The sequence below is a fragment of the Lonchura striata genome, chromosome 6, assembly GCF_046129695.1.
Source record: "Lonchura striata isolate bLonStr1 chromosome 6, bLonStr1.mat, whole genome shotgun sequence".
In the NCBI taxonomy this organism is placed as follows: domain Eukaryota; kingdom Metazoa; phylum Chordata; class Aves; order Passeriformes; family Estrildidae; genus Lonchura; species Lonchura striata.
This window is the reverse complement of record NC_134608.1, coordinates 53,409,850-53,436,008: the sequence shown is the minus strand read 5'-3', so window position 1 is coordinate 53,436,008 and position 26,159 is coordinate 53,409,850. Positions and strand designations below refer to the sequence as shown.

The window sequence follows — 26,159 nt, the reverse complement described above, 5'->3', positions numbered from 1 at the left end:
AAACTCCTCGGCAGAGGGGACAAAGGGAGATAACTGGGGGGGGCTTGGCGTGCCAGGGAGCTGCTGGGGGTGAACACAGTGAGGGAGCTCTTGGAAAGGACCTTTCTGCTTCATCTGCCTCTCCCAAGCTTCCCAGAAATCTGGTGAGCAGATTTGCAGCCTGCCTGCTGCCAAATTCAATCCCGGCCCTGGAGATGCTGCTTGGATAACGATGAGACCAAAATTCTTTAGCTTCTCTCCATGCAGCTGAGCCACCGCAGGCTGGAAAGGTGCAGGACAACCTTCAGGACACTCACTTGTCCCCAGAGAGGTGGCACTTCCCAGCCACACGCAGGAACATCCACCCAGGGGATCAGCACAGGCTCCGTCCATCCATCCCTGTTCCCTGGGGGAGTTCTGTGCAGCAGCCCTGAGGCCTGGTGCTCCCCAAGGACAGTTGTGGTTCTTTTGGGAGGCCTCCAAGGCAAACCAAACCCCAGCCCTCATCCCCAAACCCCCCTGAAGTCTTGTTTCAGGGGCACTGCCCTGTTTGGCAGGGAGGAGGCTGCAGGTCCCACATCCCCACAGAACCACAGGTGCCTCCAAGGGGCTCCAAGGAGGCTCTGGGCACCTCCTTTCCTTCCTCCACCCGGCTTGGACTCACCTGCCCGGGGCTCTGAAACTCCAGGCTCTGCTCCAAGTATGGCTTAGACCTTCCTCTTCTTCCTCTTCTTTTTCTTCTTCCTCCTCTTCCTTCTCCCCTGCCCAACCCCTGCTGACCTCTCACCACAGGAATTTAGGATTTATGCCCCCCAGAATTCCCCCCCCCCCAAAAAAAAACCTCTCCCCACCCCAGTGAATGCTGCATCCTCAAGATCTTCCTTTATAATGGAGAGGAAACAGCCCCTGGAGAGCCATTAGAGGCTTCCAGTAATTAGCAATTTCCAGTCCTGAAGAGCTGCCCCTGCTCTCCTAATGAGGTTTGGTGCTAATTATAGCAGGCAGGGCCAGGAGCTCTGGTGAGGGGCTGTGGCAGCGACCACACGGAGCCTTCTGGATTCCTTGGGATATAAAAAAGGGCCGGGGTTACTCCAGGACAGCGATCCCAGCCGTGCCGAGTGCTCCTCCACTGCCAGGAGTGCTGGGGATGCTGTTCCAGGGCTGGCCTGGCTTCCTGCTCATGAGCTGCTCTGGTCTCATCCATCACTTGGAATAATTCCTGCTGAATATTGCAGGATTCTGCCATGCCCGGCTCCAGCCAGCAGCTTAATCCATCCCCTTGGACAAGCCTTGGGGATATTTGGGAACTGAGCAATGTGGAATGAGAGCACCCAAATCCTTCGTTTGACAGGCTCAAGTGTGTGTTCAGTGTCCCAGTAGAGTTTAATCCCTCCTGAGCTCTTCTCTCCCCATCCCAGCACTTCCCAATCTGGCTCTTCTCCAGCCAGGGCAGCAACACCCACCCAGCTGCTGGAAAACAAAGCCCCATCCCAACTCCCAGTGTTCAGCTCCCTTGGGAATGCCATAAACCCCCTAAAAATAAACAACCCTCCTCCTTGTCCAGCCCCTTGAGGCATTTTAGCCTCATTTGGGCTCTGCCTATTCACAGAGCTCTGAGGAATTTTAATTCACTCAATTAAATTTAATTCAATAAAATTGGGATTTTAATCAAGTGCTGAGAAGGAGCAGCCCCAAATTGCTTTTCCGGCTCAGCTCTTTGATGGGGCTCATTTTCTCCCCCACAGGAGAATGGGGGTGGATGAAGAGAAATGGAATATAATGAATTCTTGAAACCCCTTGGATAGACACAAACAGCACCAGGAAACACCTCCGGGAGCAAAAGGTGCCTGGGTGGGTTCTGGAGCAGGCTGGGGAGGTGGGATAAGTGGCTTCCCACCCTAAAAGGGGTGGGGGGACCTAGGAGGGTGCATGGTGCTTGGGCTTGGGGGGACAATAAGGGGGATGCCCAACCCTAATTTAAGGGTGATCCCACACCATGCACTCCTTTCCTTTATGCTCCCTAAAATAACCTATCCTGGGAGTACCACAGGCAGTTGGGAACTCGGCTTTTATTGTCACAGGACACGGCAGCAGACAATGGGGTCAGTCACAACAGAGGGGACAGGGGAGTCACACCACAGGGTCCCAGCACAGCCACCCCAACCAGCCACACAGCCCCAACACCCAGAGGGAGGGAAGGAATATCAGCCACGAGCCCGGCTCCTCCCCACACCTTTCCTGCCCTATCCCTGTGCAAAACAACTCCTCAGGCCATGGTGGTTTTCCCTCTGGGAACAGGGCAGCTGATGGGCAGACAGAGGGGGACCTGCAAGGAGCTTCTGGAATCAGCTCCATTGTGTCTGTGCTACTGAGCACAGCCTGGATGGGCTGGAAGGGTTCGAGGATCCAGGGGTTTTACTCACCAGCCACGCTGAAGAAGCAGGCTCCATCCCTAGGGAATGGCTGCTGCCAGCCTGGGAAACAGTATGGCCTTCAGGGTCACCCAGCATGGTGAGTGCTGCATTTGGGGTGCACACACACCCAGCCAGCTCAGGGGAGGGGGAAAGTCCCCCCAGACATGTATGTGCTGGGTCTGAGCCCCACCAAAACACGGCTGAGCCTCCCTCCAAGGGTTGTCCCAACACCACTGGAGTCACCAGGGCCACCAGAGGGAGAGGAGGGAATAAAGGGATCAGATGGATGAAGAAAACCTTCCCTGCAGGCACAAAGCTCCCTGTAAGAAGAGCCCACAGGCTTTTGTACCCCAGTGCCACCCTCTCCACACCTGCCCTGCCCCTCCAGAGAGCCGGCACAGCCCCAGCAGCTGCCCCACGCCGGGATGGAGCCGGGCGCTCACTCGGGAATGTAGTCCCTGAAGGAGTTAAAGCTGAGGCTCCGGCCCACGGAGTTCAGGGTGGAGCTGGCTTGCATTTTGGGAATCTTCTCCATGAGCTTGGACACTGTCCTCCTCTTGAAGGAGCCCGGGGAGAAGTGCCCCTGCCTGAGCAGCTCCTGGTAGAGGCTGCTGAACACCGCCACCGGCTCCTCGTAGCTGTCCCGGGTGGAGATCTCGTAGAAGGGAATCTTGAGGGCTTTGGAGAGGTTCTCCCCGTCCTCGGTGGACACCATCCTGTCGAACTGCAGGTCCTTCTTGTTGCCCACGATGACCACGGGGGGCTGCTCGGCGGCGCCGCTGCGCTTGGGGCTGGCGTGCAGGTGGTTGATGAGGAAGCAGAGCCGCATCACCTCGTCGAAGCTGCAGCGGTCGGTCACCGAGTACACCACGGCAAAGCCGTCGCCCCACTTGATCTTCTCCTCGATCTGCAGGGAGTCCTCCTCCTGCCGGGGCACACAGGCTCCTGTTAGCACCGCTGGAATGCCGGCACCGCTGGATGCAGCCCTGGCAAACCTCCTGAGGGCGCCGTCTCCGTGAAGGCTGAGAAGGAGCAGCCCCAAATTGCTTTCCCGGCCCAGCTCTTTGATTCGGCTCATTTCCCCCCCTCCCCAGGAGAATGTGGGTGTATGAAGAGAAATTAAATATAATTAATCCCCCCTCCTTGAAGGGAAACCCTTTGGATAGATAAAAGCAGCACCAGGAAACACCTCTGGAGCTATAGGAGAGGAAAGGGACAGCAGTGCTAACACCAGCAGCCCAGGGCAGGGACGGGTGGGGTGGCTTAGGCAGTGTGGCAGGTGGGGACGGCCATCAGCCCTGTCCTGGCAGGAATATTGGGGGAATCAGTGCTCCCTTGAGCTGTCAGGATGCTCCATTGGCACAGGAAGCACAGCTATGCCCCGCATGGGAATGGGGGAACATTTACCTGAAGCCACACTGGAACTGAGGTTAGACATAAATTCACCAAAACACCCTTTTCCTGAGGTAGCCACCATGATGTTCCAGACCCCAGGAATGAGGCCAGTGGAAGAGCAGGGACTGCCTTCCCTGGCAGGCCGCTCTGCTCTGGGTTGTTTTCCTGGCTGAGCTCACCTGCCCGGCTGTGTCGAGGATCTCGAAGTGCACCATCTCCCCATCGATGACAGCCACGTGCCTGTAGATCATTTCTGGGCAGGACACACAGGGAAGGGGTGTGAGAGAACCCCCAGGGAGCAGCCACAGCCCAGGTGGCTTCGGTCACCTGGGTGGCTGAGAGGGCAGCAGTGACCAAAGTGTGGGAGCAGCAAGGGAGGGAGAAGGGCTCACAGGAGAGAGGGAGGAGGGGATATTTCTGGGGCATCCCAGCAGCGACATGGCTTCAGTGCTCAAAAAACAACCCAAATGCAAAAAAAAAACAACAAAACCCAAAATCCTAGAATTCAGGAGAGCACAGGCTCCAGGGGCTTCCCCAGCAGATTGGGAAGGAATTTGAGGAACTGAGGAGGAACTGTTGGTCTGATGGTTGGACTCCCAGAGGTCTTTGCCAACCTAAATGATTCTGTGATCCTATGATACTACATGATTCCATAACCCCATGACTGAGCCTGCAGCACTTCCCTGTGCAATCTGACGGCTCATCCCAATAAATTTTGCCTAAATAAGACCAGAAAGGGAATATGGTATGCAGGACACAGGGAGGTGTCAGGATGTTCATGGGGTGTGTGTCTGATTGAGGAAGAAGAAGAGGGAATATGGTGAATTTGGGAGCAGAGTTGGCTCTGCCATGGTGACAGCCCCAAGGAAAAGGAGTTTTCCTACCTAGGGTTGGGTCATAGTCTCCAATGAATCTCCTGGTGATGAATCGTACGGTCAGCGCTGGAAAAAAACACAACAAACCCTGTTGGAGTTGTCAGTCCTCTGGACTTATTTTTCCTCCTTGCAAGGGCAAAGGAGCAGCAGGAACAGCCACAGCTCAGGCAATTAAACCCCCTCATCTGATTACACACCTCCCTGCACCAGAGCCTGGCGAGGCAAAACCCAAATCGCTGTCAAAACCCTCCCTGGGGCCTTTGGCCCTAACATCTTTTCCAGGAAGCTGCTTGGGAAATGCAGTGCTGATGCCTGGAGAGGGAATTTCTGACAAAGCTATGGTTGGGAGGGTGAAGAGAGTCCAAGAGTGGAGAGTGGAAGTGGTGCTTGAACCCCTCGAGGTGTTAATGATGATAATGGAGATGGGAGTGAAAGGTGGTGGAGAGGCTGAGAGCTGGAAAGGCATCAGGAGTGGAAAGTGAAATTAGTGGAATGGGGGGAAAAAACGGGGGGGGTGGGGGGGGGGGTGGAAATCTCCAAAAGAGACAGGAGGTAGAGAAGAAAGAGAAAACAGACCAGGAGTGTGACAGGAGGATAAACCTCACCAGAACCAGGATATGATGAATGTGATGAAAACCCCTCCAGAACCAAAAGTGGAAATCAAAGCCAACACCAAGGTGGAGCAACACCTGGAGCTCCTTTTCCTTTTCAACCCAGGGTCAGTTTATCCCAGCTGTCCACCAGCAGATGTTGCTGGTGTCCTGCCCTCACAGACCCACACCAAGCTGATCAGGATGTGTTTACACCAGGAATGTGGCACCTCACATGGGCCAGGCTTAAATAACCACAGAAAGGGAAAGAGGGATGCAGGAACTTCTCCTGCCTCTCACACCTGCTTGGCTTCTCTTTGGGGGCTTCACCATCCTCTCACCCCACCCCCCTCCCCCGCCCTCCCCAGTCTCTGGGTTTAAAACCTGCACAGCAGGGAAGGGATTTGAAGAAAAAAAAAGAGATAATTTAGCCAAACTGCTCTGAGAAGATAACCAGGGATCCCACAGGAGGCACCTACAGGCACCTTCAAAGAGGCATCAGTTATTGGGGAGCAGGACAAGGCAGGCTTGGTCTCTAGAAAGCACCTGATTGTGTGTCATATGTCAGGCAGCCACCCAAAGCTGGAGCACATGGTGTGGGATGAGAAGAGGAGCCAATTAGATTGATTAAAAATTGGCTGGAGCGCAGGAACACGAGGGGAGCTGCCAGTGGGGGAAGTGGCCGCAGGCGGAGCAGCCGCAGCCACCCAGCCTTATAAGGAGCTTTTTCTGCCCATCCTGAACATCAGTCACCTCGGGAAGGGCTTTCCTTGGAGCTGAAAGGGTTAACTGTGCTTTAAATGTGGGGTGGGGGCTCAAGGGGAGAGTGACCTGCCACGGAGTCAGGCTGGGCACCTCGGGATGGCACCGGGTGCGTACCCACGTGCTGCCCTGTTTGTGCTGCTGCAGAATGGCCCCAGCGCCAATCCATCTTCACTCCACGTGCTGCAGGCAGAGCTCTGCTCTGGATTATGGCAGAGTTTACACTGGGCAGCAGCAGAAGAGCATAGCACAAGCCCCAGCTGGGCTGGATTTCCAGCCCCCGCTGCTGATTCACACAGCCCTGATCCTTAAACCACATGGCTGCACCCAAACCCACCCCTGCTCGGAGGGTCTGAAACCTCGGGTCACCAGATCCTGAAGGTTTCCAAACTGCTGCAAAAAAACCCAAACTCCTTCCTGCTGAGAAGCAAGGGTTATTTTTCCCTTTTGCAGCTGCCCACTTGGGATTTGCCCTTTGGTTGTTCCCACTGCTCAACTCTCACAGCCTGGCTCTGTATCCCATGGTTGCAGCAGCTCTTCCTGGGGATGCTCCCGAGTGGGACCTTGCCAGGATGGGAGCTTGGCAGCTCGGTGATGAAATCCACCTTCAGCCTTCCCTGCTTCACACCCTGGCCAGGAGAGATGCCACCCCCACCTTGGGGACACAGCTGCCTCCCCCGTCCTCCCCACAGGAGCTGAAGCAATGATGCTGCTGCTCTTGGCTTCCTCCTCGCCTCTCCCACACTCCATCCATCACCTGGGATGTCACCTGCCAGCTGGGCAGGGACAGCAGGACAGGTGTCCTTGTCCCCAGCACAAGGGCTGGTGGGCAGCAGGACCCGGCAGCTGGGGCACAGCCCCTGGGGAAGGTGACACAATGTCCCCTGGCAGGGAAGGACGTGCGGAACAGCGCCCAGGGGACACAGATGGAGAGGGACACACTCAGGGGGGCTGCATGCCTGCCGTTGCTGGGAGCTGCTCCCTGTTCCTGGCACGCTCCAGCTCTCCTCTGCATGAACCATGCATCCATTACCCCTCTGTGCCCCGACTCCATGTCACTGTCCCAGTGTCACAAACCCTGCTGCTGCGAGGCACACACAGCCCACTCTAACTGGAGGAACTTTTAAAGACCCTGGGCATGATCCCACCCTAAGGAGGAGGCACAAAAACCCCACACCTGCCCCCAGGAAGGGCCCAAAGCTGCCAGGAATCTGCTGTGTGCTGGGTGGGATGGCCAGCAGCAGGGACACACACGTGTTTGGGGCGGGGGTGAGCCAAAGGCTTCCTACACCCCATAAAACCATCTGCTCCATCGGGGCCAAACGCCTCCAGGGACACACACCGCCCCCCCCGGGGCTCGGGTACCCCGGAGCTGAGCCCCATCCCGTGCTCCAGCATTGCTCAGGAAGAGCTGGGAGTTGCTTCCTTCAGATTAATCAGGGAATTAGGATTTTTCGTTCATGCCGGTTGCTGTCCATGGAAACACAATTCCAGCGGCTCCGACAGCCCGGCACAGGTGCCACTGCTGTGGTGCTTTCCCTTTTCCTGAGGGACAGGACATTCCCTGTCCCCAAGGGCACGGCAGCATAGCTGCATCCTACGAGGCTTTGCATGGATCATGGATCACTGCAATGTAGATCCACATTTTTCCCTGCCTCTGACCCCAGTCCTGGCACTCCAAATGCTACAGGAGACACCTTTGCCCCGAGGTGCTCACAGCGCGGGATGGAGGAGTGGGAAGAAGGGAAGGATGATCCCCAGGAAGGAATGGGTTGAAGGAGGGATGCTCCCAGCACAGTATCCCAAACCCCCACCTCAGCAGGCACAGACGGAGAGCGCTGAACAAGGCACAGGGAAAGGGAGTTTTCCCGAAGGAAAACAGCCCGGTGCTGCGGAGGAGGCTCCGCACAGCTGCTGTGGGCGCTGGGACTGAGCGGCGAACTCCTCACACCCGGGAAAACCCAATCCCGAGCCCGGCTTTTAGGAAAGTTCTCCTGGTCAGTGATGTCCCACCCGGGCCCCCACGCAGCCGGGAACCCCTCGGGCAAGGGGGACGAGTCCCGGTGCAAAGTGTCCAGGTGGGAAACTCGAGGGGAAGGAAACTCAGTGCCCTTAAACCCCACGGGCTGGGGGCGCACCGGGAGAATGTCCCTCGTCCCGGCTTCCTACGGGACATGGGAAGGTCGGTCCCTCTGGCCGGGAGGGGGAATACCGGCGGGGTGCTGGGGGGATACCAGGGCGATGCCAGAGGGGTGCCAGGGCACAGCAGAGGGATGCAGGAAGATGCCAGAGGGATGCGGGGGATACCGGGGAGCCCCGTCCTACCTGTCTTGCCCACGGCGCTCTGTCCCAGCACGACGAGGCGCAGGGTGCGGGCCGGGCTGAGGCTCACGGAGCGGCGCAGGGGCCGCGGGAAGCTCATCCCGGAGCCGGGCCGGGGCTGCCCCGGGATCCGCCGCTGCCCGCTCTGCCGGGCGCTGCTCCGCCGGCTCCGCCCCGGGGGCCGGGCTGGGCTCAGCCCCGGGCGGGCCCGGCTGATGTCCTCCTCCTCCTCCTCCCTGGCTAGCGGAGGCGGTCCTCATCCCGTCCCGGAGGCGGTTCGGGAGTTGTGCCTCAGTTTCCCCGCACGCAGCAGCGCCGCCCAGCGCTACCCGGACCGGGAAAGCTGCTCCCCCAAGAGGGGCAAAGCCACGGTTGGACGGGGCTAGGAGCCACCTGGGCTATGGAAAGTGTCCCTGTGCATGGCAGGGGGTGGCCCTGGATGGGCTGTGAGGTCCCTTCCATCCCAAACCTTCCTGAGATTCCCTGAGTCTATAAGAGTGAGGAAAGAGGGAAGTGGTGCAACACCTCCCCAGCCAGAGCAACACAGCCAGAGTGCTGCCTGCCCCTAAACTGCTGCCTGAAACCATAATTGTCCCCATGTTTGTGCACGAGACAAGTTAGTAAAGACAGGAGGAGCTGACTTACTCCCAGCCTTGTCCCACGAGCAGGGTGAGGAGTGAATCCTGGCTCAACACAAACCAGTGACTAAATGCCCATGGATATCCAAGAGCAAGGACTCCACTCCAGGCCTGGAACTGAACTTCGTGTGTTCGGGGGCATCAGCACCACCAGGCTGTTAAGCAGCAGTTAAGTGAGGGTGTCCCCAGGTGTGCAGGGAACATGCAACAGCTCGGAGCAATATCTGGAGCTGGCATGGATGTGCCTTGGGCATCTTGGGAAGAAGGGACAAGCCTGGCAACACCTTGAGCAGCATCTTGACTCTCCATCAGACCCCAGAATGCTTCTAACCTGTGGGACACAGATCCCAGGTGACACCAGTGCTGCAAAAAAAGAAGCTGGGAGAAGGGACCTGGCCAAGGGTGTGGAGCCTTCAAATGCCCACATCAGGGACTCAATCCCTTCTCCAAAGGTTGCAGTCATTTCTCTGGCACAGGGATCTCTCAGCCTGACCATCTGGGGTGACTTGGCACAGCCCACTCTGTGCTTGAGGGAACATGAACCCACCTGGTATTTATAGCTCCTATCAGGTGTCCAAAGGGAATGTCGTGGTGCTGACAGGGACATTAGCACTCAACCAGCCACAGGGTTATTGGGATCACAGCTGCTGCCAGTAGGATCAGTGCTGGAGGGAGCCCCTAGATAACACAGGGACTGTGGTGGAGAGCCTGGAGAGCCAGCAGACCGCTCCCAGAAACCCATCTTGCCATCATGTGTGTCTTCCTTGTGCATCAGCCCCTGGAAACAGCCCTGTTCCGGCTTCTCCAAAGGCAAAAATCAGGCTCATGGCTACATCTGGGGCCCAGAAAAGTACAGTGAGGCAATAAACAGATTTTGGGACAAAAGCTGATTCCCAGCTGGGGCATGGGGGGGCGTCAAGAAAAAGAAGTCTCCGTTACATTCCTTCCCTATTTTTAGCCCCATTTCCTACGGAAATGAGATGTCTGCAATCAAGTCCTCTTCTTGCTTGATCCTCTCTAAGACCAGTTTTAATACATTGCCTGATTCCAGGCAAACGAGGGAGAAGCCACAGAGAAAACCCTTTTCCTGTGAGTTGTGTGACAACAAATGGGCAAATTTCATGGAAAATCGACCCTTGCACTTTGGAAGGCAGGAACTGGCTGGGGGAATGCAGAGTAACAATTCCTGCTGCTCCAGGTTCATGCTGTGTTCACCTCAGGTGCAGCACCTTGGCAGCACAGCCCTGGCAGCTGGGCAGTCACACTTGCCTTGATTCCAAGTCTGTTAACAGCACATGGATTCTTGGGCATGAGGGAATAAAGGGACAAGAAGGACAGAATTAAAATAGAAGCATGGCTGCACTCATGCCACAGACTTCCAATGTCACCTTGGGAAAATCAGCTCCCTTCCCACCACCTCCTTGAGCACTATGACCTTCCAATCCAACACCAGCTGCTCCAGAAAAACATATCCCTGGATTCTTTAGGAAAAGGGTCAGTGTGCGTCCCAGAGCTGGGGGATTCGTGTCCCTGACAGCACAGCTGGGAGAAACTCCTGCTCCTCAGGCACAGCTCCCCTTGGCGTGGTGGAAACCACATGCACGTTCCCACAGGAGCACTCAGCGCCACGTCCCACGCTTGCCAGGGAATATTTGGCTGGGTGACAGTGGAAACAGGACGTTATCACCGGTGATCGCTGCGTGATCCACCTCCGGCGCTCCGCAGCAGAGCCGGGTGGGAAAGATGCAGGAGGTGTTGCGTCCTGGCGAAATATTTGTGGTCAGGCTCTTCCATACTCCCCGGTCCTTCAAGACACAAGGAGCCTGCTCTGGGAACCAAGCCAGAGGTTCCCATGAATCACAGCCCTGCAAAGAGAAAATCAGCTGAAATGAAAAGCTGGCCTAGAGCAAAGAGCCAAATCCCTCAGGCCGTAGCCTCGGATGGGGGGATCCTGTTCCATGGTCCAAACCACTTCCCTGCTGGATCGTCACTGCTTTGAGAGCTGCCCAGAAAATGAACTTTGAGGCTTTTGAAACTGGGCAATGGTGTTCTTTTACTTAGGAAAGGAAGATAAAAGAACACCAGTTCCTTTAAAGTCCCTTTTCTCTCCATGAGATGATCCAGAGGCATAGAATGCCAACAGATCCATGCAGGAGCCAACTCCAGTTCAAAAATGATTGAGGTATCTCAAGCTTTGGTTCCCCAAGGCTTAGCTCCTCTCCCAAGCTTCTATTTGAAAGGCTTAAACCTTTTTCCAGCCCCTCCACCACATTTAATTACCACCCATTAATTAGTGCACAGACATTCCCGTGTGCAGCTCCATCAGGGAATGCTCTCCAAGGATATAATCAAAGCCACACTGCCCTTTGCTGCAGCAACCCAAAATATGCCCATAAATATATTCTGGGTTGCTGCAGCAAACCCAGCACAGCCAAGAGTCCTCCCAGCCTTCAGCCCCTCACCTTCCTTGGTTCACTCTGTTCCTTTTGACACCAATCCTGTTGTGAAACTTCTGCATTCACATCCAGGACAAGGCACAGGGACACAGATTCCCAGTTGCTTCTCCATTTGCTATAAATAGGGAGAGGGAAAATAGATGAAAGGCCCCATGTCCAGGCATGACAGCCACAGCCGGACTTCTCCATGTGGGATTTGCATCAATACAGACCCACTGGGAACACGTTCCCTTTCTTTTTTAAATAAAAGGCTGTTTTTTAAGTCACAGGAGATAATAAAACCTCTAGAGCAAGAGAAATCCAACCAAGAGAGTTTCCCAATGTCCTGTTGCTGTCTGCCACTGAAGCGAATTCCGACACGTGGCTGGATCACGCTAAGAAAACAAATCTGGCTCCACGTCAGAGCTCAAGGACTCCTTCCCTAAGATGTGAGGGATAAAAAACACAGGGAAAAGGCAAATTACCAGCACTTCCTTCCCACCCCAGGGCCTGAACATGTCCCCAGAGCTGTGCCACTGGATAAACACCGGCAGCTCATGGCTGGCAGAGCGTGCGATCCAAGTGTCCTGACGGAGCCGCTAAAATCCCTCTGCTGCCCCGTGGCTTCCAAAGAGAGTGTCCTGCACTTTGTTTTCCTGCAGGAGCTGGCTGTTGGGAAGGAGGACACAGACACAGACCCTGTCTGTCAGGCTCCATCAGACTCCACAAACAGCTCCTCACGGCAGGAAGCTTCCCACTGCGGGAATGGCTCCACTTGGGAAGCCAATTTTAGAACACAGAGGATTCTGCTGGGGGAAGGAACACGAATCCCATCCTGGAAGTAACTTAAACCTCCAGAAATGCTGCAAGAAGCGATCCTGTGGGATGACCAGGGCGGGGCTGTTTTACCTTCAACCACAAGAAGGATTTTATGTGAAACACAAGTCCAAGTCCCTCAAAGCTGCAACATTCAGAGCACTGGAGGGCTTTGGAACAGCACCAGCCTTTGAAATGATGGAAACCTCGCTCCAAAGCAGCTCCTAAAAGCAGCTGGAGCTAAGGGGGAGGGAAAAACCTGGAGCCACAAAGGCATTCCGGTGCCATAGGCCACTCCTGAAAGGGCAGAGGAGGAGGTCAGGGCTGGGATTCAGTGCATGGCACACAGAAATCAGGGATTCAACCTCTCCCGCAGAGGGGAGGGCAAGGAGGGGCTTCAGGAGACACACACCTGGGAGCCAGGGAGCTGCAGGGCCAGGGATCCGTTTGGCATTCCTGCCCCAAACAAGGGATGCCACGGGGAGCCAATGAAGCAACAGGGGCACCTCCTGAAGATTCCCACCAGCTATTCCCGAGCAAACCTTGCAGCTGGCAAGAAAACAACGCTTCCTTATGATGGGAAATGTCAGGGCTGCAGAGCCAGCTGTCCTGCTGCCGCTGAGCCCTGCCGGCATTCTTGGAAAGCACAGCAGGAGCAGCACAGGCAGTGGCTTTGTGGCCAGCGGGCAGGGATCAGCGCTGGAATTCAGTCCCAATTCCCAGCACATGCCCTCTGCTCTGGCTCTCCAGCCTCCCTCCCGGGGGGGACAGACGCCACAGGGGTGGCCAGAGCCCAGGCCTGCTTCTTGTCTGACCCACGTGCATCTTCAGCTCTGGGCAAAGCATCTCAAATTCTACCCGGATCTGTTTGGTCCTGGCAGAGAAACTTCCACCGTGAATCAGTACTTAAGGGAAAAAATCCTTGCGTTTTCTCGACCTGGTTTGTTGAGGAATTCCTGCTCTTAAGCTATTTCAGTGCTATTTAACGCCGGGAAGGGTGACAAGGATCATCCCCCTGAAACTCCGTGGAGACCTGTGACTTCATCCCTAAGAGCTGGGCATTCCTGCTTCCACTTGGAATGACAAAAAGCTTTTGATTCAAATTCTCCTGAAGAAAGCTTTAAAATAGTCCCTTTTTTCCTCAGTCTGAATAAGTAATTCCAACAAAACCTGCCTATTTTGCATTACAAACTTTTTTGAACCAAAAACTTCCCTTCCTGAATTTCTGTCCCCTCAAAATACTGTGAAACCACCCTAATTTTGTGTAGTATCTCACTTTGATCAGAACTACATTCCCAAAGGCTTTTGGGGGGATCAGACTTACAGAACTTAAGCCTTTTGCTTTTCCCTTGACTCCACAGCAGCCTCTGCCCTCCGTACTGTTGAGCCCTGAATCCTGTGTTATTTCCAAGTGTTTCTTCCTATTTGGGAAGGACAGAACATTCCTGCCACATCCCCTGAAAGCCAAGACATGCTGTTTCTTAGCCCCAGCACTCAAACACAGAGGCACTGAGGGTTTCCAGTCCAATTCCTTCGGCTGGCAATGCTGCTTCCGCTGTAGACCGGGAACAGTCTGCATCCGGAGGCTGTGGTCCCTGTGCCAGCCCACAGCACACTCTGCCTGCTGCTGGGATCTGCTGGTCCCAGCATGGAACTGCAATCACCTATGGGAGAAGAGGAAGAGGTGGGAGATGATTTTTGGAGGGGCCTTCCCACCCTTTCCGCTGGGAAGAGGTTGGGAACAGGGATGCGACGACCCAGGCTGTCCCTGCCTCCACATTCCATCAGCAGCTAAAAACTGTGTACTTAACCTCTGCAGCAGGGAAAGAGCAGCATGCCCAAGGGCTATTTGTGCCAGAGGATCTGAAATGGGAAGGGCTGAGTCCACCCCTGCAGATCCAGCTGTCTCCAGTGGCTGAAGAACCTGCTCAAACCTGGCACACCGGTATCCTTCTCTCAGCTGAAGCTGAGAGGCAGCCATAGCCACCACAGTGACACCTGAAGTGTCTCCTAAAGGAATTGTGAGATTGGACAGCCAGGACCAGCTTCAGATGGAACAAAACTCCCATTTCCCTCAGCACAGGGCTGTGGCAATCTTTGTCCCAGGAGGAGCCATGGTGGGAGTGCAAAGGATACTCAAATATGGTTTTACTCACAGTGTGAAGACAGGTACTCCCTAAGAAAGTGAAAAGGTGAGCAGGGCCCATTATCCCTTCCCATGGTGGCAATTAGGAACCCTACAGTACAAGAAATTCCAGGAAACTTCATGAAACTCTCCTCCTGGTGGATATCCAGCCCAGCAACACCAGCAGACTCAGCAGGATCCACCTGGGCCTTGTATGTGCTGCTCAGGAAAGGACAGTGCTCAATGTGCAGCCACAGAAGAGGGAAAAGACCAGGATCTAGACATGGAATACACTCAGCAGGTCGAAACTCTGAAATAGGCACAAAATCCCTCCTGAGCCACCAGTGTCTCATTTTGATGGTGTTACACACACACGCCATTTATTGCTGCTCACCTTCAAGAGTGGAATTTTTCATCTCCACTTCCCAGCACTAATCATTAAGATGAATTTTCACCCCTTGGCACAATTTGGGAGTAGATTTGAGAGCCTGCAGTCACCTGGTTTCACTGCTCTCTTCAGTCCCATGCACTGAGGGCCATGCTGTACGCCAGGATATTCCCTGGAGCCACACAGTGCCAGGAATGACATGACCAGAATTCCTGAATTCCTAAAGTTCAGAGAGGTGCGGAGGCAAAAAGATCCATTAGGCATAAAATCCTGGCTAGTTTAATAGCAATGGATCCTGGGTAGTTTACAACTCCTGGCAAATAAACACCAGCAAGGCTGAAGCAACACTTAAAAAAATACTTCATTATTTTAAAAAGAAAGCACATAGAGATTTCCATTTCCCACCACAGCAACAAGTCCAGAACTTCCCAGTGCCGAGGCAGTTTTATTTCCAAAATTGCCTGGAGCAGCAGTGATTCCCAGAACACCTCCCCAGTCAGGACAAGCAAGGGTAGATTTCGATGGTGTTGATCCGGAGGACGGTCTGGGGATTTGCAATGACTGAAAAAGAAGGGAAAAGGGGGGAAAAAATGGATCAGGTAACAGCATAAACCTGGTGCCTACCTCATGCCAGGGCTCCTGCTGGCAGAGAGTGGCATTCCATGGGGATGCCAAGGACAGCAGGTCCCAGAGGACAGCCTGGTCAGGGCTTTACCATCCATCCCATAAAAAAAACAGCCTCAGAGAAGGAAGAGTCATTTGGCAACCAAAACCTGTGCAGGACCCTGTTTGGGCTTGCTGGGAGCTGTGATGACACATCCAATGTTTAAGACTTTGGGAAGAGACTGGGATTGCTTTCCTGCCCAAGATGTTTAGGGAACACTGAGGGAATATTAAATCCTCTGTGGGTGCACCTGGGAGAGGGGCTGGCCCCTGAGGGGCTCTGGGGACACATAGGATGACCCCCTTCCTCAGGTCCTTGTGCTGGGACACCTCCCCTCCCACAGCCAGCAGGGCAGGAAATGTGTCCTTTCCCTCTTACTTTTCTTCCTCTGGAAGTTGTGTCTCCTCCAGAAGAGCATGTTGACCTTGGGCCACGACTCTGTCTTCTCAATCACCGTGGCCTCCACACGGACCAGGTCCTTCCTTAAAAAGGGGAGTTAGAAGCACCAGGTTTTAGTTATTTACATCCTATCGTTGTCACTGCTAGAAATGAAGGGATTATTTTCAAACTAAGAATGATTTATTGCTCAGATAAACATCAATCTCAGAGGCTGTGACATTTTAGAGGAGCAAATATTAGGTCATAGCTCAAGAGCAGTCACAAGTTTCTTTGTTACAAGGACATATATTAACTTTGTAACTCAATAGACAGTTGCCACAGGGCTTATTTTACTTTTCTACTTCATCACCTTTACTTCTGCTGCACTGCATTGGGTACTTTTATTTAATGGGTTTCTAACTCACAGGAACACATATGTTTTTATTATAACTTTTAACAGTTACACCCTTATATTATAAACTCTTCACTGCCTTGTACAGTTTCTCACTCAAGGTACATTCTCACCTACAACTACAGAAACATAAGGGATTTTTTGTTTGTTTAATACCTGTGTATTGCATTTTCACATCAATCTAAATTTAAGGCTGTAGAACAAATTTTTTAGTTCTGTGGAAGTTTCTGTTTTTCTGATTTTCAGAACATCCTATTCTTGGGCAGTGGGTTTCTGGGAGAATAGACAAAGGGATAATACATCCTAGGAATTCCAGATCCTCCGTGGGAGGAGGACCACCTGCCCAGGCACAGCCAAAAGCCTCCAGGTGTGCTGTTCCTGGCTCAGGAGATGTGACAGATCACAACCTCCCTGCCATGTGAGGGATGAGATCATTCCATCAGAGCAGGCAGCAGAGATAGGGACCTGCAGGAACTTGTAAGATTGAGGCAAGATAAATTCCCCTGGCACCTTCACGTGATCTCATGTGCCCTGCTTTGGTTTTGGCAAAGGATGAGCCCATCCCTGCTCCTGGTCACCAAGAAATCCTTCCTCCCCCTCTAAAGCATCACAGACAGCTGGAAGAAAATCTTACCTTGTTGGAAACACTATAACTTTCCCAATAATTTTTTTAATTAATTTTTTTAATGAACCATAAGCAATTTTCCACTGCAGCCTGCATTTAGCAAGGCTTGCCATAAGCTGCTGCTGCTGTGGGCACACAATTTTGGGGAAAATTACATTAAATTACTAAGTTTTGCTAAAACAACTGTAATCAACCTTGATATGCTTCAAGGGTCTCAGAAGGTGAGAACCCCCAGGCAGGATCCAGACAGGAGCTTTGGATTAGGGGCTTTTTAGTCAGCAGCCACAGGGAAGGAGGAGGAGCTGCTCTTCCATGCACAGCACTGCAGAATTCCATTAAAAGCTCGTTAAGTTTGCCACAGGAGGACATTTAAAGATCATTTTGCTGACAAACGGCTCTGTCTGTACTTGAGGGGGGCAGAGGGGGAAGCCCATCCAGCTGAAATTGTTCCAGCAAGGTCACTGGGAGGCCAAAGGCTTCAGACAGCCACCATCTCTTAAAATCCACCCTGGGGGTGTGATTAAATCAGAGACTGGATCCTGGAGGAAACTGATTTATCTGCAGTTAGTGACCAGACCAGAAGAAAAGAGGTATAAAATAATACAGATTTTACAAAACCACTGTGTGACCCTGACATCCCAGCTCCAGGATTTGCTCCAGATCCAGCACCACTGAACCACACACAAACCCTGCAACCCTGAGGGAGGAGAAACCAGAAAGCAAACTGCACTCCAGCCGTGGTTTACCACTAATTTGGGACTGAACTTCCTGGATTCAGGGCTCTGATGGGTTTTCTGTGGGACTCAGCTCTAGCAACTGCTGGCAGGAGGCTGAAGCACAAGAGAAACCAACTTGCTGGAGAAGAGCTCGTGGGCAGGACAAGTTCTCAGCAAAACAGAGCCCAAGGAAAAAATAAAAATCTCTATCAAACGTTTTAGGTATGACTGGAATGTCCATAAAAATAAGAAGGGGGTCACACATTTCCCAGAGCCCAACACAGCTGGGCCTGCTGCCTTCAGCAGCAAAATGTTCCACAGATTGCATTTTTGCAGGAGGTGAGAAAAACTCAGGCTGGAACCTCATGGATCTGAGCTGGGCTGAAAGGTGCTGTCAAGAGGCAGAAAAAAAGATCCAGGCAAGCTACAAGCCCAGAGGATGATAACTCTTGGATCACAGCTCCAGCTACCAAGCTTGCTTCCTGCAGGACTGAATCCCAGCCCAGCTGTCTGGGACAAGAACAGGTCTAAAGCCTTTGGCACTTCCACTGCAAAAAGGGCCAGGTAGCAGGAGAAACAGTGAGCTTTCCTAGAGGGAAAATTCCCATCAGCTCTGTTTTGTCTAGAAATAAGCCAAACTTTCCCTGCACTCATGCCTAACGCAGGCTCCAGCCCCTGTGCCAGCCAGGGCTGGCAGCGACTTGGACAAACACGGAGCCCAGCGGATTCCAGAGCAGGAGCCAACCAGAAGCTCCCAGAATAGCTTCCTCCAGCATGCAGATGTGGTGTGTTAGGATTAAAGAAGTGTCATCCTGGGAGGTACCAGAGGAACAGAGCCTGTTCAGCTGTCCCAAACAGGACACGTTTGGGAGCCCACAGGAAGCGGCTCCGGTGAAGTGTCTCGGGCTGCGAGCACTCACCGGGTGTTTATTTATGCAACAACAGGAACACAGAACTGCCTCTTTTCTCATCCAGCCTCTCCTCTCCTCCCCAGAATGTCTGTGGGTTAGGGGATTGTGTGAGAGAACCGCAGTGCACATTGCTGATGACACCCTTTCCCCTTCTCCCTTCTCCTTTTCCTCATCCCGTATCGGAGAGCTGGGATTTGGGTGGTTTCCCGCAGCTCAGAGGGTGATGGCATCTCCCCCTCAGCCTTTTCTTCTTAGCCAGCCTCTTCCTCCTCCCACTGATTCCCTTCAGCCAAAGGCCCTGGAGGCCAGGCCAGATGTGCAGCCTGGCCTGCCTCAAGTAGCTGCCAACACTTCCAACACCCTCAAAGCACCTGCAGGAGCCAGCAGCTGGTTTTCTTCCTGTCCTGGAGCTCCTGGCTATGCCTGTGCCAAATCCAGCACAAAGAGCTGCCAACAACCACCACAGGGCCTCTGGATCAGCTGGGGAAGGAAGTTGCTCCTCAGCTGCCTGACATGGCACACCCCAAAACTAAAAGCCCCTTTCTAGTCCTAAAAATGGGATTTCCCTTCCTAAAGCCTTCCCCATAGGCAATATCTGGCAGTAACTCAAGAGAATCCTGATGATCTGCTATTCCACACCCACTTCCAGTGCTGCTACAAGGACTGGCAGCTCCCAAAATCCTGTCCAACACAGGGACCCGAGGCAGGTACCACTCAAGCCATGTTCTCACTGCACAAGTAACTCCTAAATACCACCAGCAGTAACACCTGGCCCACACCCCCCTTCCTTTTGGGAAGGAAAAGGCTGAGGAACCATGGGCTCTGTACAGCAAGTCCTACAGCAGTGAGATGGAGGCAGTGCCGAGGGATCAACTTCTCCCAAGTTTTGTGACTGCTGGATTATGTGATTAAGAGGAAGGGAAAAATCAGGAACACAAATTAGAGTTAAGGTTTGCTGGAGTAAGTCAGTGGCAAAGGGAAAAGGGTTAACCCAACTAAGGGACTAAGGAAAAGGATTTCTGGCTAATTTGAAGATGACTGCCACCAAAATCAGGGTAGGAGGGTAGAGATGTTGAAGTGCAACATGTCCTGCTAGTTTGTGCAAGGAGGAAAAGATCCCACTGAGGTGAATACCCACGACCTGCTGCCCTCCCAGCACTGGGGTGGAGGAGAGCCACCAGAGGCTGATGAGTTGTTTCACTGGTGATTCTTTCAAAAGCCTGGAATCAAAGTTAGTGCTGATAAATCCCAATTTCAGGGACTGCAGAGCCCTGAAGCCACAATTAAGTACAAAAATGTCATATAATTCCTTTATGAAGCATCTTACCCCAGCAGCGGCCTTCCAATGAGTGTGAAGTCATCAGCACCAACCAGCAAAACCTGGAGGAAATAAATCAGGCACAAATCACGGCTCATTGTCCTGGCAGAAATGCAAACAAGACCTTTCAAATTCTACAGCTGTAAAGGAGTCAAACTGCTTCATACCAGGCCTTCCCACATTTCAAACCTGACACTAACTGGAAGGGTAGTGAGGAAAGCTGCTAACGGGCTGCAGACAGAGCCATTACTCTTCCAGAGAGCTCATCCCACTCCAACAGGCTGCAGAAGTATCTTTCTCCATGATCAGAACACACTGAACCTCTCTGTCCTGGCTTACCAGCAGCCATAAAAAAATATGAAAAGCAATCAGGGAAGAAGAATAAACTGCCTCATGTGGGATCTGGACAAATGGCAGCACCTAAACCATTGGATTTTTACAGCAATTGCTAAAAATCCCAGTGGAGAAACAATTCCCTCTTTCTCCTCTGTAAGGCCTCCAGAGGGGGAATAAAGAAATTAACTTCTGGGGGCTCACCAGCCCCTGCTGTTTTGGGACATTTCAGCCACAAAAGAACAGGCAGGATGAGAGAGGATACAGTAGGAAGAGGCTGCATTTCACTGAAATCATTGAGATTTTGGAAGAAACCTTCAAGGCCATGGAGTCCAACCATCAAACCCAGCACTACCATTATCTTCTCTAAACCATGTCCCCCAAATGCCACATCCGGAGCCACTTCTCCCAGGGCTGCCTCACAAATCCTCTGGCAGCACTTAAAAACCACACAGAATTGATTATGAGAAGTCCTGGCCTTTGTTTTAGAAGTGAAAAAACAAAAACAACAAAAAAAAAAACCCAAAATAAAACAAAACAAAAAAACAACCCCAAAAAAAAGCAAATTTTCTCCTTCACTCCCATCTAGACCTTTGAATTCTGAGCTGAATACACCACAGAAATCCCTCCTCAACACAGGGATGTGGGACACAGCTGAGGACATCCCTAAAAAGCTGCTTCAAAACTGGGCTTGAATGCAATGGACAAGCACAAAAACTCTGCAGCTCTCCTTAATTACTTGCTTAGCTCTAACAAACAACACGGAGGTGAAGCCAACAGAATCCCACTCCATAATATTTCCCTTCAGTCTGGATTAATGAGCCTCTGCAAGTCCCTGCTGGTTGTCCAAGGCTGAGGACAAAGATATTAATTGGATCTTGGCAATTCTTCCCTCTGTGCCCCATCCCTCTGTCTCCACCCAGCCCAGCATGATAAGGATCTTGCAGAGCCCTGAGGAGTTTACAATCCCTCTGGGAGACCTGCAAGGAATTAAGAGGTTGGACTTGATGATCTTAGAGGTCTTTTCCAGCCTAAATGTTTCTGTGATCTGGGGTGCTGGAGTCTCAAGGCAAACACAGGCTTTCGCTGCCGGCTCTGGAAACAACAACTGTCATTTTCTTTTTTTGGAAGGAGTTAGGACAACAAAAATCTGTCTCCCCACAGAGTCTGGCAAGACTCACTCCAGCCCTGTTGAACAGAAATCACAATAACATCTGAAACTGGAACAAAACTAAGGGAATTGGAACAAAACAAAGGGCTGGAATGAAGGTGGGAGACCCCCAGGAGCACTTTGGGACGTGGCGTTAAAACCATCGGTGGGTTTTGCCTCCAGGAAGGCTTGCAGGGAATCTGCTCTGGTTTTTTCACCTTTTCCATCCGGATTCGGTCTCCACACTCAGCCTCCAGCACATTGTCCATCATGATGAGGTCTTCACTGGTGATTTTCCACTGCTTGCTGGCGAAGTGGACGACGGCGAAGAGGCGCCCGTACTGCCCCGCCGAGATCAGCCCATTCACCTTCCGCACCACTTCTGCTGGCAAACAGCAGGCCAGGATCAGGGCAGCACACCCAGAGAGCTGGGACAGGCTGGGAAAACTCAGCCAGCCACTCTGCTCTCCCCCCAGCACTCTTATCTCCTGGGAATCTTTGAGCAAGGATCAACAGCAGTGTTGCTTCCCAGATGTGCGAGCCTCCCTTTCTTAAAATTAATGATTTATTTGTATTTTAGGTGCTGGCAAAGCCACACATAAGTAAACATCTTGTATACACTATGCAGCTTCTCTACACTGCTGACTCTCAGCCCATTCCTCAGGCATCCCAAAATATACTGTGCTTGGATATGAAGCATTCCAGAAAAGAGCTCTTGTCCATGCACCCTGTGTTTGGAGGAAATTCACTCCATTTCCAAGTCATATGCAGACACCCCAGGGCTCTGAGTGGTGCATAAGGCACACAGGAACATCAGGAAGAGCTTGGCAGAATACCAGGGAAGAGGCTTCCAGCACATGGCAAAGCCTGGCCCCAGAACTTGTACCTGCAGCAAGGACAAGAGAGACCTGTCTCTCACTCTTTCCCAGAAAAACCTCTTCCCACGTGCATGCAGAGTGCTGCCAGGAGCAGGACAGATCCCAGAGACCAGGTCCTGCACATGGACAAACTCCATTCCCTGTGATCAGCTTCCTGGGCAGTGAATCCAACCCCAGTTTTTATGGGAACACCAACAGGTGTTGCTCCCTGACACCATCCCACTGCCAAACAGCAGCTTCCCACCCTCCTGAGCTGCTCAGAAAAACACATTAAAAAGTGGCTGAATCATTTTTGTTTTCTTTCTTGGAATGCAAACAGAACATCCCTTTGGGACAGACAGGAATCCCAACAGCCAGGCAAACCCAACCCAATCCTTACAGGAATGCTCTGAAAAGGTCCAATCTTCAAGCCCTAGAACTCAAAGGTAGAGGTAGGAACACAAATTATTTGCAAGGCAAGAGCTGCTGCAATTCCCACCAGCATGAAGAGTTGTTGATAACTCCTCCAACACCTCCAGTGCCAGGAAACATCAAGTGATTGCTGGCTTGGATCTCAGCACCATGTGGAGAGACCCATCCTAAAATATCCGGGGCTGTTTCCACGGCCAGCAGGAGGCAGAGCTGAAAAGCTCCCGCTGCTGTTCCCTTTGGATAAGCACAGCCAGGAGCTAAGGATGCAATGCTCAGCAGCAGCAGGAGGCAATGCCACGGGTGCAGGATGGCAGCAATCCCTGAGGATGGGACCCTGCTCCCCACAGGGCTGGCAGGGAGCAGTTTGTGGTTCACTGCTGGGTTATTTCACACTCAGGGACAGGCACCCATCTGTCACTTGAGTGATTATTGGTACTTGACTTTTTATCACAGAGCAGAGAAAAAGCAGGATCAAAACAGGCCAGCAGGAGATGTGGAGCAGGAGGGTCTCTCCAAAGCACATTCCTCAGTTAGGGACACACTCCAGCCACGTGATGGGGGACATCTGCAGGAAGGTGAGCTCAGCTCTTCTTGTCAACCTTGTCACACAGCCCAGAGCACTGAGTGCCAGGTCTGGTCATTCCTTGGACTTCCCCAGGGGTGGGGACTCCAAACCTCCCTGGGCAGCCCCTTCCAGTGCCTGGCAGCCCTTTCCAGGAAGAAATTCCTCCTGATGTCCAACTTGACTCTTCCCTGGCACAGCTTGAGGCTGTTTCCTCTCATCCAGGAGTCCTGACAAGCTAAGGGGACAGGGACATGACCCTTAATGTTCTGTCACGCTGTGTCCCACCTCTGCAGGTCTGTCCTGTGCCCACCATCCAACTGCTTCTGCTGGCTGGATATTCTGTTTCGTGCACCAAAATACATCAGCTCTCCGTGTGCCCACCATCCAACTGCTCCTGCTGGCTTTGATTTAGCCAGTGAATGGAAAATAACTCATTTCTCCTGCTCAAAATGTTTCTCTCATGCTTTAATTTTTTTAATATATTGTTTCACGCCACACATCACATCAGGCAAGGTTCCTCTGGGAGCGTGACAAGCTGCCCTAAACTAAGGAGAAATCACATTGTACCCAAATCTCCCAAATCTGGAGAGCAGCTGGAGCACAATACCAGCAACACTAAAACACGTGAGAAATTAAATTTTAAAAAAAGAAGTGAAGAACACAAACTTCCAACTGAAGACATTCATGCTCAATCAGGCCTCGAGGCAGTGCTGGAAGACCAGATTTGAGACCTTTACCTGCATGATACTTGGCTTCTTCCACTGGGTCTGGAAGTTTCACTTCAGGCCATGGGGGCGAAGTCAGGGAAGTTTTGGCAACAAGTCTGTGAAGGACAAGGTAAAATGCACTGCAGCAAACAGATACTGCCAAGAGATGGAAAACAGGGAGAGGAGAGGAGGAAAAAGGAGATGGAGTAGAAATCTATATTACTCACAACCAAAAGGCATCAGATTACAGTTAACAATTAGGCAAGAATCTACAATAGCACAAAAGCAATCTTAGGTATAAAGAGAAGGGAGATTTGCTATGGAAAACTCCATGAGATGAACATGAAAGGCTGTGGTTTCTGAAATCTGAAAATTTAGTAAATTTTGCAACAATCATCCCAAACTAAAAAGCAAATACCATCTCCCTCAGCAGTGGGCAGTTCAGGTTTTCTGGCATGCGGAAATCCACACTTTGCCTAAGCAACACAGGATGCAGCAAATGCATAAAATATTCAGGAATAAACATGGTATGTAGTGGAAAAAAGCAAAATGGACTCAAAATCTTTTGCAATGATTGATTTACTCTGTAACCCTAAGCCAAACATCCCAAAGGGCTTTAATTCAACAGGAACTGCAAGCACCTGTGACTACATGGCCACAGGCACTAAGGCCTCATGGGATTTAGTGAGGATTTTGGGTGCTTCATCACCCAGGCAGAGATCCAAGGATCTCTGATCCTTGAGGATGAGCAGGAAGAGGGAACAGTACATCCTGCCATCCTCCCCAGCAGGAATTCTCTGCTCCTGCAGTGTCCCCTCCTGGTCACAGCCAGCAGCAGCTCAGTCCTGCAGGAGATCCCAGCACGGGGAATGGAATAAAGGCACACACAACAAGAGGTCCCAAAGGGATGGAAAAAGCAAAGCCTGAAGGTGCCACTGGAAGAGGTGACACAGGATGCCTGAATGGTTTGCCTTGGAAAGAATGTTAAAGCTCATCCAGTCACAACCCAAGGCAAGGACAACTTCCATCAGACCAGGTTGCTCCAAGCCTTGTTCAGCCAAGCCTTGAATGTTTCCAGGGATGGGACAAAAAAAAAAAAAAAAAAAAAAAAGAAGAGAAGGGAAGCATCATTCTGGTAAAGGTGACTAAAGGTAGGCCAAGCCCAAAACATTGGGGAGTGACCAAGGGGCAGCCAAGTCTCCTTCCCAGAGGAAAACCAGCTGCCCTCCCCAGCCTGCTGGAGCAGGCCAGCATTCCAGGGGGAAGAGGCAAAGTGACAGGTGTGTGACATTACCCTGCCTGCGGGGATGAGCCCTGGGAACTCTGGTGCCGGACCGCAGCCCAAAGCAGCGAGGCTGAAAGGGAGAAAAAGAGAATTAAGCACAGGCAGCAGCTGCTGGGCTTCTGTAGAATTCCAGAGTCATTCAGGCTGGAAAAGTCCTCCCATACCACCGAGTTCAACCTGTGAATGGTCACCACGCTGTCACCCAGCCCAGGCAGATCCAGGCATTCCTGGGACACCTCCAGGGACGGGAACACCAGCACCTCCCTGGGCAGCCTCTCCCCAGCCCTGGAAGGAGACTGACAAAATCCCTACTCCCTGCCATCCCTTGGATTTTGCTGAAGGGTTTATGCCAAGGTGGAGAGAACTGCGTAAAGCTGATTCTCCTTTCTGTTAACGCTCCCCAGCTTTCGGGCTGCTCCGAGGCTGATGCTGGGAAAGACCCAGATCCCTTCTGGAAGAGCTCCAGGGCTCATCCTGCAGGTGCAGGGGTACCGAGGGGCCAGGAGGTAGCTTTGGGAACCCTGAGCTCCTGTCAGCCTCCTTCCTTCCCTCCTCCCATCCCAGCAGCTGGCGGAGCACAGCCCCTCCATCCTTCCTTTCCTCCCAGCAGCGCATCTTCCTTCATTCTTTCTTTCTTTCCCAGCAGCAGAAGACAGAGCATTTTCCTTCCCTTCCCAGCAGCAGGCAGGGCTCCTTGCTTCTTTCCATCCTTCCTTCCCCCTCAGCAGCAGCAACAGCGCAGTCCGTCCGTCCGCCCTTTCCAGCAGCAAATAGAGCTCCTTCCTTTCCTCTCTTCCCCACTTCCCGGCAGCAAGCACAGCTCCTTGCTGTCCCTCCCAGCGGCAGGGGCAGGGATCGTTCCTCCCTGTCCCCGTTCCCGCTCCGCCTTCCCGTTCGCCGCTCACCTCCCGCCCGCCGCGCTCGCGCCGCCGCCATCGCGGTGACCTCGCGCCGGACGCGGAACCGCGGGGGCGGGGCCCGGCGCGCGGAGGGGGGCGTGGCCCGGCGCGCGGAGGGGGGCGTGGCCCGGCGCGCGGGGCGGGGCGGGGCCCGGCGCGCGGGGCGGG

At 52.7% G+C, this 26,159-nt stretch overlaps 2 protein-coding genes across 2 annotated transcripts; both read right to left on the bottom strand.

The window, feature by feature from the left end:
* Positions 1-2,028: 2,028 nt before the first annotated feature.
* Positions 2,029-8,496, bottom strand: LOC110467545 (ras-related and estrogen-regulated growth inhibitor). Its single transcript, XM_021524734.1, has 4 exons — positions 8,341-8,496; positions 4,673-4,729; positions 3,968-4,041; positions 2,029-3,318 (listed from the first exon to the last, which is right to left on the bottom strand). The coding sequence occupies exons 1-4, from the start codon at positions 8,435-8,437 to the stop codon at positions 2,833-2,835; spliced, it is 714 nt and encodes a 237-aa protein (XP_021380409.1). The 5' UTR covers positions 8,438-8,496; the 3' UTR covers positions 2,029-2,832.
* A 6,499-nt stretch (positions 8,497-14,995) lies between these two features.
* Positions 14,996-26,074, bottom strand: MRPL21 (mitochondrial ribosomal protein L21). Its single transcript, XM_021555988.3, has 7 exons — positions 25,998-26,074; positions 25,102-25,162; positions 23,838-23,923; positions 21,465-21,628; positions 19,773-19,825; positions 15,782-15,885; positions 14,996-15,300 (listed from the first exon to the last, which is right to left on the bottom strand). Exons 1-7 carry the CDS (start codon positions 26,026-26,028, stop codon positions 15,236-15,238), a joined length of 564 nt encoding a protein of 187 aa, XP_021411663.2. The 5' UTR covers positions 26,029-26,074; the 3' UTR covers positions 14,996-15,235.
* Positions 26,075-26,159: the final 85 nt, after the last annotated feature.

Bases quoted from the DNA above. Each gene is read 5' to 3' on its own strand.
- LOC110467545 (XM_021524734.1), bottom strand. From the start codon at position 8,437: ATGAGCTTCCCGCGGCCCCTGCGCCGCTCCGTGAGCCTCAGCCCGGCC. The intron at 4,730-8,340 runs GTAGGACGGGGC...GTTTTTTTCCAG, and splicing joins GAGCGCCGTGGGCAAGACAG to CGCTGACCGTACGATTCATC. The intron at 3,319-3,967 runs GTGAGCTCAGCC...GTGCCCCGGCAG, and splicing joins TCCTCGACACAGCCGGGCAG to GAGGAGGACTCCCTGCAGAT.
- MRPL21 (XM_021555988.3), bottom strand. From the start codon at position 26,028: ATGGCGGCGGCGCGAGCGCGGCGGGCGGGAG. The intron at 19,826-21,464 runs GTGAAAAAACCA...TATTTCCTCCAG, and splicing joins ACCGAATCCGGATGGAAAAG to GTTTTGCTGGTTGGTGCTGA. The intron at 15,301-15,781 runs GTAAGAGGGAAA...CTTCTTTTTCAG, and splicing joins CAACTTCCAGAGGAAGAAAA to TCATTGCAAATCCCCAGACC.